Raw genomic sequence first — 10,959 nt, 5'->3', positions numbered from 1 at the left:
AGCCAGTGAGAGAGGGAACACAAGCTGGGGGAGTGGGAGAGGAAGAAGCAGGCTCCCAGCGGAAGAGCCTGACGTGGGGCTCAATCCCAGAACACCGGGATCACGCCCTGAGCCGAAGGCAGACGCTTAACGACTGAGCCATCCAGGCCCCGCTAGGGCTGAACTGTCTTGCTGCTGAATGTAGGTCATGCCCTGCATGTAGATTTCGGATGCCCGGCTCTCCCCTTAGCAGGTGTCACCCAGACACCCCATCTGCAGCCCGAGCACAAGACCTCGCTTGCATGTGCACCCCAGAGACCACCCCAAAATAGAGGGAACTCGTCTCTGCCAGCCCAGTCTTGACCTCCTCGGTCTCGGGAAGGTTCTAGAAATGGTTTGGGGGACAACTATTTCTCTCACATTTTCATTTGGTTTTGCCCCAGAAGTAGCTGGCCTTAAAGAATGCAGAACGATGGGATTTGTCTTCACCACCACAGACCCAGGAATATACGCAATTATAGGTTTAAAAAAATGTATACTTGCTTTTTTCCGTGAACAATTTTGTTGATAATGTTGATGCTGTCCTTTGCTTTCCAGCTATTGATGATTTATTTGGATCCAGCATCTCTTGGACTAGAATTTCATCTTGGGAAAAGCACACAAAGACATGTTAAAGCCCGCGGTCCAGGACAGACACCTTTCGTTCTATGCGGACTTAAGGCATCTGTGAAGCCAGGACTAGAAACGGGGACTCGAGGAGCACCACGCGGACGGGATTTGCCTTCCGAAAGAACCTTGTCCGGGTGGGAGACCCCTGCCTCCCTCAACAGTTTCTGAAAACTGAGACCATCCAGTTACCCTGGATGAATAAACACTGCCCCCCAACGACACGATGCTGGAAGCCTGGCCCCAGGTGCAGTCACACTTCTCGCTGCCCCTGTCATTCCGTCCCCTCTGAGACTTTCCCCAGGCTGTCCCTACGTAAGCTTGCCGTCCTTCCTGGTTTCCAAATGACGCAGCATTGCTTTCTCCCTTTGCGTCTTCCTGACCTCTCCTAGGAAGCGTTCAGCATAAGAGCACCGGACTTCATGCCCAACGGATGGGACCCGCATTTTGGTTTTGCTCTCACTGGACCGCGATCCAGGCAGCTTCCTCTTGGACCCTCAGTTTTCTTGTCTGTAAAACGGGTCCGTGTTTATCTCCTTGGGCTTGTTAGGAAGTTCACATAGAGCAGTGCACGCGGCAAGCATGTCGGGGGCCATGGTGGAAGCTAAATGTAAAGGAAAAGGGGGCAGCAGCAAGTCGTCCCATCTCTGCAGCTTCGCGGACACCCTGACCAGCTGGTCCATTTGCTGGGACTGGAGCTCACCCAGCAGGGTGACCGCCTATCCCGGTTTGCCCTGACTTCCCCGGTTCAGCAGGCAAACCTGGGAACCCTGAGGTCCTGGGCAAAGCACACAGGTATCCACCTGGCTCCCGGTCATGGGAGATACACGAGTTCAGGGGGAGAAGACGTCAGTGTCACTGCAAACATTTTGCCGACATGCACAGGAGAAACGCTCTTGGGCAGCTCTGTGGCATTTCTCCTCGACAGCCACGCTGTCCTCCTTCCTCCCCCGCAGAACCTGAACTTGGCCCCGGGGCCACGTGTGCATCGCAGCCGGCCAGGGCACGCAGAGGGCTCTGAGAAGAACTTCGCTTCTCCTGGCAAAGACAGGTGTCTCAACCCGCACCCTTCCTTCTTCCTGCCCTAGGAGGGGCCCCCATTCTGGAGCTGCGGACACCATCCATGACCACAGGGCAGGGTGTGACCTCAGGGACGTGGCTGCTGGTGACACAGGAGGCCAGCCCCTGCGTGGTGGAGCTGCTGCCGCCAGCTTTCTTCGCCGCTGCTCTGCTCTGGCTACACCCCCTTCCTCCTTGGAAGACCTCGGCCCCTCCTCTGGGCCGGTTATCATGCAGAAGAACCCATGTTAAGTCCCTAAAAACCATGGTGTCTAGTTGGATTTTGGGTCACAGAGAAGAGTGGATATTCCTGTGAATAACAAACATTTATTGAGCACTTACTGTGTACCAGAAACTGTCCAGGTGCCCGGGGGTCAAGGACGGCCGCCATGGCCTGGTCTCTGTCCTGAGCAAACCAGCCACGTGTGAGGGGCAGGACTCTACACGTGTGACCGTGCACCACACCTTACAGAGCTCCCACCAGGGGCTGAGGCCAAGGGGGACCCTAAGGCAGGTGGGGACCGGCAGGGGGCAGAAGCCGACTGCAGGGCACAAAGAAGTGGAGTGCAGTCCACCTCGGGAAGGAGGCTGGGGTGGCCTCCCAGGGACACTGAATACCATCAGCTGCGGATGTCTTGGGAGGTCCTCAAAGTGGGCGGTGACAGCCCAGGTGCCACAAGACATGCTCCCGCGTGCGGATGGTGTCAGTCCTCAGGGCCACGAGGAGCCCGAAGCCAGCTGACTTCACACCACTTCCAGAGCGAGCAAGCCAAGACCACAAGTTTCAACGGGACTCCAGAAACATTGTGCATCTAATTGTAGCAAAAACCTTCAGGGAGCCAGACAGGTTGTACAAGTGAGAAAATTCTGTCTCCAAACAGTGTCTAATTTCTTATGGTTAGATTTTCTTTTTGGAAAATGAGATATTGAATATATAAATGGACAATGACCAGACCTACAGAAAAATAAAACCAGCCCGCCGTGTCGGTCGCAGCCCACACAGCCAGGCTGCTATCGAGAAGTCACCCCTGCAGGAAGGTCACTGCTGTCTCCAGCAGCAATCCTGGAAGCCAGACACCACCTCCCCTGCCCCGGGCCACCTGCCCCCGATGGCCGGGATGTGGTCAGTCACTGCCACTTCCCCAACTCTTGTCCTGAGTCCTGGGGCCAACTAGAGAAAGCCCAAGGTGCTTCCCTGACCATCCCACGGGTCCCGCTTCTGGTTAGCTGTTCCGGTGTCCCGGCCAGCACCTACATCAGCCCCCGAGCTGTCCTAGCCGGTGCCTATGTCAGGGCCCCCCCACCCCTGAGCCATTCCAGCCAGCGCCTAGACCAGGGCCCCCAACCCTGAACCATCCCCGGCCAGAGCTCATGTCAGCCCCCCTCCCCCCCACCAGCCGTCCCTGTGCCACCCTGAGCTCTCCCCCCACCATCTGCCTGAGTCTCTGCCACACACATGTGTCAGTGGCCTGGCCGATGCCCTGTCGCTGAAGCTCTGATTCCACAGCCTCTGACGCCCCACAATGTCATCAGAAATCCCAGGGACTCTATCCTTTCTTTGTCCCAGGTAGTTGGGGCCTTGGTTGGTCGGCCCACGGATGCAGTGGGAGCTGGTGACTCTAGTCCTACGGGTACTGAGACTATCAGACCCTCCGGGAAACTCAGGAGTACTGGGCACCACGACTCCTGGACCTGGGGGTGCTTCGTTCTAGCCGGCCTGGTTCACGGGACTCACGCTTGCCCAGCATTCCAGGTCCAGCACGGGGCTTAGTTTCCCTAACCCGCATGTAGCGTTCGAAGGGTGCCTAACGCACACCTGTGCGGGGCGGGTCCTCCATGCACCCAAGTTGTCTCCATGCCCTGAGCCACACACAGAGGGGACGCTACCATCTCATCTCACAGACGGGCTCTGCTGCAGGGACGGGAAGCCACCTGTGGGCCTCAGACCCCGTCTTCTGAGACAGGATTGCTTAGGTGAGCGGCCGGTGGTCGCTCCACAGTGAACTAAGAACACTCGATCATTTATTCACTCACTCTAATCAGCCAATCTACCTGTCTGTCTGTCTGTCTACCATCTCTCTGGCAGTCAGAGAGGTTTCCCTAGGCCTCTGCTACGTGGGACCTGGAAATGGGGCAAAGTCCAGGGTCCTGGCAGAGGTTCTGCTGGGAAGGGTCCCCATCACCCAGCATCCACGCGTCATCCTCAGAACTCTGCTGTCTGAGTTTCTAGGCCTGGAAGGCAGCCCAACGTCATGCTCCCAGGCTCCTTCCCAGAGAGAAGGGAACCCCCAGTCCGCAGCCAGGACCCCCGGGGGCAGAGGCATCCCCTGCTCCAAGACCCCTCTCTCAGCTCAGAGGGCTCCTCTAGCCTGCACTTTTATGAAATGTAAGGTGAGCGTTGGACCAGAGCGGCGGGCTCTGTAGCTCTGGCCACGTGGACACACGTGGACACACGTGGATGGTATCTGGTCCAGCGGAGAGGGCCTCTGGTTGTGAAGTGCACACGCCAGATTTTGAAGACTCCGTGTGATAGAATGCTGAAAATAGCTCATGGGCTTTTATGTTGGGTGCGCATTGAAATGGTAACGTCAAATAAAATGTGGTTAAATTAGTTTCACCTGATTCTTTCTTTTAAAAAGGCACGGCTACTAGAAAATTTAAAATGTATCTGTGGCTTGCGTTGTATTTCTCTTGAGCAGCCTGGGGAGCCCCGTGGTTCCCAGCACAGCAGGACTTTCGGGCGGGGCTCCATTCCGATTCCAGGCATTGCCAACCCGGTGACTCAGACCTGCTGACCCAGGACCTCATTTTCAGAAGTGAGGTTCCAAGGCCCTTCTTCGGTCCAATGGCCTAAAATTCTACTTCTTTCTTAACTTCTTGGGAGTTTGACACTTTGGGTATAAGCATGAAAGCCATGGGCCACGGGGAATGTGATTCTAGCCTCAGAGTGAATCGCACCCCTCCAGCTTGTGTAGGGGGCACGAGGTTATCTGGGAAACACCCGCGACAAGCACCCACCCCTCCAGATACCAGATACTGATGTGAGGAGGCTCCTTACCAAATACTCCAGGTATGTCCTCCTGGCCTTTTGAACGGGGTGGCGTGTCAGTGGTTGGACCTGGGGGGGGAAATAAATACCCTAATGGTTTAACAGTTCATTGAATTTGGACTGACTTCTCTCTAAATACTCTCAGTTTTGGGGTGCCCACCAGCCGGCTGCAGGGGAAGAGCCCTGCCCGGGGCTCCCAGGTCCGGGCTCTCGTCTGGAGAGTGGTGAGCAAAGTGGCCGTGTTTGGAGTGACGCGCCGTATGCTGGGACTCCTGCCCTCTTGGGCAGCGCTCAGGGGTTGCCGTCCCTCAGAAGGGAACAGACGTCCTGACTCCAAGGATGATGCCCTTGCAAGTGCCACCCCAGAGGGACACGCGTGTCCTGTGCCTCCTCACTGACCGATTCGAACAGCAAGTGCCCTTGGAGACTTAGGGGTAGGACTTGGGGAGCGGGGGGTGTGGACTGGTGTTCCCTTTGGGGTTCCCTGTGGGGAGGGGGTCCCAGACTGGCCACCCGCGCTCTCCCCTTCATCAGCAGAGCGTTTCCAGGCGGTCTGTCTACAGGTAAGACGCGGGGTCTCATGGGGGAGCTGGCCTGGCCAGATGGCACTTGGGTGGGATCCCTGGACACCTGACCTGCAGCCTTCCTGGCCTCGCTGGCCTGAGCCCTCTGTGCCGGGGACCCCGCCATGTGCGGTGACTGGTGCTGGTTTCCCCCTGCGGCAGCACCAGCCAGGGGCTCCCTCCCAGTCTTCTGGCTCAGACCCGGGGTGGGGGTGGGGGTCCAGGTCCCTGTCCTCTACTGGAGGTCAAAGTCAGCCTCTCGCCCAGCCGCCAGGTAGCGGCAGGCTCCCCAAGGGGAGAGCGCAGGCCCAGGACCCGCAGGGCAGGGCCACCGGCTGCACAGAGCGCGCAAGCCGCAGTCTGTAGACGCTCTCGGGTTCCAGCAGTAAACCAATGACGACGCTGATTTTCAAATGGGTTTAATGATGGACAATCTGCATACCAATGGACTCATCTGCACGCGGAGCTTAGAACAATGCAGGAAATCTATGTAAAAAGGTCTGCTCGGAGATGACAATCGCTTCCCAGCGTGCTGACCTTCCGTAAAGGAAACAAACAAAAGTACAGTTCTCTTTGGATGAGGCATTAATGAGTCATTAAGAATGGGTACAGCTGCGTCTGCAAGCACTTTGTTAAAAATATTCTTTTCATCTTGTGTCTGTCCCGTAATTATAATGGAAGTATTGTGCGAGTCAGCCAGTAAGCGTGTGCAGAAAAATATTTATGTTTATAATATCCGCACGGTGTTTAAAGTGCGTTGTCAACTGTGGCTGCGGGGCCGTCGTGCTTCGCCTGTTGTCACCCCTGCCTGACAGTCTCTGGGCCTCGAACCGCCCGGCTCCGGAGCTACCAGGATCCCCTGACCGCACCTCCTCCATGTTTGCACAGTGCCCATCCTGGCCACCAGGGAAGGGCCCCCGTGGACCTCTGCGGTTGTGCTCTGGTGACTTTGGGGCAAACAAGGCAAACCAGGACCAGGGTTGCCACCCCCCATCTCTCCTTGGGGTCAGGCCGAGCCCTGTGGCCGACGGCAGTGGTGCCCGTGGAGGCCGTTAGCCCCCGGAAGCTTGAACGGGGACTTCAGCTACCCCTGTTTTGACCTCAAACTTTCTAATTGATGAAGTGCTTCTTTCTGGCTTATCTCCTCACTCAGGCAGGAGACACCGAGAGCAGAGTGTCCTCTGGTGGGAACCGACGCTGCCCCTCGAGGGTAAGGCCTGCCCGGAGCGACCCCGCCCGGGATGGACCCCAAAACACGGACCGACCCGACCTTTCCACCACCTGCCCACACCTGCCGGCCTCTGGCTCCTGTTTCCTCATAGAAACCTGCGAGTGTTTTCGGCACTTGGGAGACGGTCTTTGAGACACGAGTCCGCTGTTGTCCCGGTGTCAGCCTCACTCAGATCAACTCCTTTCCTGCGTCCTCACCACCGTCTCTCTGCCCGTGGATTTGGTCAGTGGCGAGTGGCCACAGCTGGTCTGTGTGGGGCCGCGTCCCAGCTGCGAGCCATAGGAACCCCAATGCTTGCTTTCAGTAAACGGTTTAGAGATGGCCCTTAACTAGTCTCCCGAGCCGGGGGAGAGCCCAACCATCACCTAGGGGTTCCCCGTCTGGCCAGGAGAGCAGGTCTGGGAGGGGGCAGGCTGGCTGTGGCCACCACAGGAGCTCTCGGTCCATCCGTGCTGGGAGCTGTTCCCAGGGGACGCAGGCTCCCGACAGTCGTGAGCAGGAAGGGCCAGCTGGAGGGACGTGCGGTTGCATGGGTGACACTCGCCCCCCCCCAACCCCGGTCACAGACCCTTCAGCACCCACAGCAGCACAAAGGACACTGTCCTTTGTAGGAGACTTGAAACTCCGTTTCCTTAAGAAAAGGAAGCTGGGAATGTTCGCGTCTTTCCTGACCAACTGCCTTCTCACCCCGGCCCCTGCCAGCTGGCCCGTCCCCTCGGGTCAGCATGGGTACTGTGAGGCTGGAGGGGGAGCTCTGTGTGAGGCTCGGGGACAGCACCTGTGCTCCTGCTCCCAGGAGAGCTCCTAGTTCCCGGGAGAGCTGCACCAACCCTGTGGGGGACCCTCCAGGGCCCACATGTCCGCCCTTGGTAGCTGGGGCTGGGGGACCATTCTGGCCCCTTTCCTTTTGTCTTTGGGGACCTCTGAGGAAGGTGGACGAGGGGGCAGCATCCTGGAGGGAAGTGGGGGGTCACGGAGCATTCCCCCCTTTCCTGCCACCCTTTGCCCTCGCAGCCCGCGAGTCGCAGAGTCCCATCCCGTCCCCGGCTCCCGGACCGCTCTGGTCCTCCACGCGGAAGGGGCCAGGATGGAAGGACCGCAGCCAGAGGCATGTGGGGGCCACCCGGGGGTAACTGGAACTGTCCGCAGCAAGGGCCTCTGGCACTGTGGGGGACTGAATCCGGCCGGTGTCCGCGGCTGCCTGGGCTGCTGTTCATTCTGTCCGCGTGTTAAGGACGCTGGTATGTGGGGGAAAACCGCCTTCCCTTAGCGAGAAGTGGGGCTGGTGGAATGACGGGGCGTGTTGGACGCGGCCACCACACTCCCGGGGCAACAAGAGCGTGTGTCGCGGAAAGTGCGGGACGGCAACCTGTGTGCAACTGAGGCCCAGGGTGCGGGTCTTTATACTATTCCCGGACTTTGCGTTAGTGAGACATTTTCCCTGATAAAAATGATCACGCACGCTCCTCTCCCACGCAGTTCTGGATTAAAACGTCTTCAAAGATAGAAAGCTGTTCAACGTTCTCCATTCTCCCCCAGAAATAAATGATGAGTTGGGCACCGTAGGGAAGGACCTGAGGGAGAAGCCGCGGTGGCTGGATTCAGCCCCTGGGAGGTGAGCGTTTCTACCCCCAACAATCCACTTGTGACCGTACCTGAAGTCATGTTGATTGGCTGGAGCTTGGCTTCACGCCAGCAGGACAGCAGCAGGACAAACAGGGTCACTCCTCTGTTCCCTGCCATGTTTCCTCCAGCCGAAGGAGGAAGACCTTCCCCTAAGGCCCTCAGCTTCACCCGCCTTGGTCTCCAGGATACCGTGGAATGTCCAGGGATCTGTGATGTCACCGCAGGAAGTGAGCCGGGTCCTGCCCTCTCTGTGGGCAGGGTCGTGTCCCGGGACCTGTGATGTCACCACAGGAAGTAAGCCCGGTCCTGCCTTCTGTGTGGGGAAGAGTCTGGGGTCCTGCTACTGAGAAGAAGCGGGGAGACTGGCTGGGGCAATAGTGTAACAGAGGTCCCCTTAGTGCCCTCACTGCCTGTTCTGGAGCTTTCCCCTGACCTGCAGAGCCTGAAGCCTGAAGGGGCGGGGTATTAATCAAGACTCTAAGGGCAAGTGGCAGAACACACTGAAATCAGCTTACGTGAAAGGAGGTGCCTTGGAAGGAGAGCTGGTTGGTTCCAGGGGTCTGGGAAGAGCAGGGGTGACACCCAGCTCTCTCCCAGCACCCCAGCTGCCCCTCCCTCCTTCTCAGACTCAGCCCTGCTCTCCGTCTGTGGGTGGACTTTGATCACAAAACAGGAGCTCATTCCCTTAGAGATTGGAGGCTTTTCTCCGTCCCCACCCGTGAGAAAAACCCACAGGACTCACTCTGGTCGGCTCGCCTGGAGCATGTCCCGCACAGGACCGATGCCTGGCCCCACTTCAGAGTGGGGTCATCGGTCTGCCCACCAGTGCACGTGTGCGGACCCAGGGGAGGTCCGGGAGGGTGGTCCTACACACAAGACAGCAACCGTGCCTCCTCAAACCTGGCAGTCACCCTAAAGATGCCTGGCCCACCAGGCATGACTTGGTGTTTTCATTGTTTTATTGCTGGTATGAAGACCTATCGCAGCTGCTCGCTGTCCTCTTCCTGATGGATGTAGGGGAAGCTGTCCGCCTCGGGAGCGATCACGGCGGACGCTGCGCATGTCTGCGGTGTCCGTCACGCATACTGAGCACGGCGTACGTTTGCAGGTGGCACGGTGGGCTTCACGTCCCACTTGAGTTCATTCATGGCTCGTGGTCCGATGACACAGAACAGTGGTCTGGACTTGTGCTATCCAGGTGTGGTCCTTGAGCTGGTAGCCTTTGCACAAGGCAGAGAACGCACAAATGGAGGGCGGCACCGTGAAAGACAGTAAAACCCTGACCTGCCGTCGGGGGGGGCTGTCCAGGTAGTGACACAGCAACCCTTCCAACCAGCGGCTCCAAACAGCCTGGACCTGATCAATAACTCCCTCCACAGGACCACCCAGAGGAAGTGATGGCGCTCATGGAAGGAGGCTCCTGGCATTTCCCTGTAAGGGTGTGGGAAGCAAAGCTGGAGAGACCCACCTTGGGCAGGTGTGTCCCGAACAGTCACTTGAAACAACATACATTTATTGGGGTACCTGGGTGGCTTAGTCGGTCAAGCATCTGTCTTTGGCTCGGGTCGTGATCTCTGGGTCCTGGGATCGAGGTCCACATTGGGCTCCCTGCTCGGTGGGAGCCTGCTTCTTCCTCTCCCACTCCCCCTGCTTGTGTTCCCTCTCTTGCTGGCTGTCACTCTCTCTGTCAAATAAATAAACAAAATCTTTAAAAAAACCCACATAGCTTTATAATCTTCTAAGTTCTGGAGGTGAGAAGTCTACACTGGGTCTCACTGGGCTAAAATTGGGGTGCTGGCAGTGATGTGTGCCTTCTCAGGGCTCTCCAGAATCCCTTTCCTCACCTCTTCCGGCTTCCAGAAGGCACCACATCCCTTGACTGTGGTCTCTCTCCTCCATCTTCAAAGCCCCCTCCCTCTGCCGGTTACATAGACATTTGGGATTACACTGGGCTCTGTGATCGTTAATTTTATGTGTCAGCTTGGCTGGGCCACATTGCCTAGATATATGGTCAAGCATTGTTCTGGATGTTTCCGTGAGGGTGTTTTTGATGAGATTTGTGTTCAGAGTGGCGGACTTGGAGTGAAGCAGATTGTGGGTGGGCCTCATTCAATCAGTTGAAGGCCTGATTAGAGCAAAGGCACTGATCTCTCCTAAGCAGGTCGGACCTCTTCCAGCAGATGGCCTTCAGATGTGAACGGCAACCCCACTCCTGCCTGGGCTCCAGCTTACCCCTGTTCTGCAGATCTGAGACACGTCAGCCTCCACAATCCTGGGAGCCCTGCCCTTAAAATAAATCTCTCTCTCCATATACCGCCTATTGGCTCTTTTCTCTGGAGACCCCGAATACAGGACCACATGGATAAACCGGGGAGATCTCTCCATCTAAATTCAGATGATTAGCAAGTTTAATTCCATCTACAACCACCATTACCATATAGCAAAATACTCGCAGGTCCTGAAGGTTATGGGCCGGCGTACAGATAGAACTCTGGGGGACTGTTATTCCGCAGACAACAATGTCTTTTGCGCATTTCTGAGGAATTGCTTGTTTCTTTCACATTGAATTTTGAGAGCTCTTTGCCTATTTATTCTCAATATGGGCACTTTGTTATATGCTCGGTTTGCACATCTCGCCCAGGCTCCAGCTCGTCTTTCCTCTTCTCTACAAGGTCTTCTGCAGAGCAACACGTCCTTTTAATTTTGCTGAATCCAACGTGTAGAGGCTGCTTCTAGGTGGCGGGCTGGAGCTGTGGAACTCTGAGTGAGGCGGAAGGGCCCGGAGT

The 10,959-nt window shown here is 57.0% G+C and overlaps 1 protein-coding gene across 2 annotated transcripts in view; it reads right to left on the bottom strand.

The window, feature by feature from the left end:
• Positions 1–8,328, bottom strand: part of LOC109488527 (sperm acrosome-associated protein 7-like) — a 29,772-nt gene extending 21,444 nt beyond the window's left edge. For both annotated transcript variants that reach the window (XM_034663825.1, XM_034663826.1), the window contains exons 1-2: positions 8,203–8,328; positions 4,763–4,822 (exon numbers count right to left, since the gene is read on the bottom strand). In XM_034663825.1, the coding sequence (XP_034519716.1) occupies positions 4,763–4,822; positions 8,203–8,290 (148 nt within the window). In that variant the 5' untranslated portion in view covers positions 8,291–8,328. The remainder of the gene's footprint in view (positions 1–4,762; positions 4,823–8,202) is intronic.
• Between the last annotated feature and the right edge of the window lie 2,631 nt (positions 8,329–10,959).

Source organism: Ailuropoda melanoleuca, chromosome 7, assembly GCF_002007445.2.
Source record: "Ailuropoda melanoleuca isolate Jingjing chromosome 7, ASM200744v2, whole genome shotgun sequence".
NCBI classification, from domain to species: Eukaryota; Metazoa; Chordata; class Mammalia; order Carnivora; family Ursidae; genus Ailuropoda; species Ailuropoda melanoleuca.
Note: the sequence above shows the minus strand (reverse complement) of the source record. Positions and strands in the feature narration are given on the sequence as shown.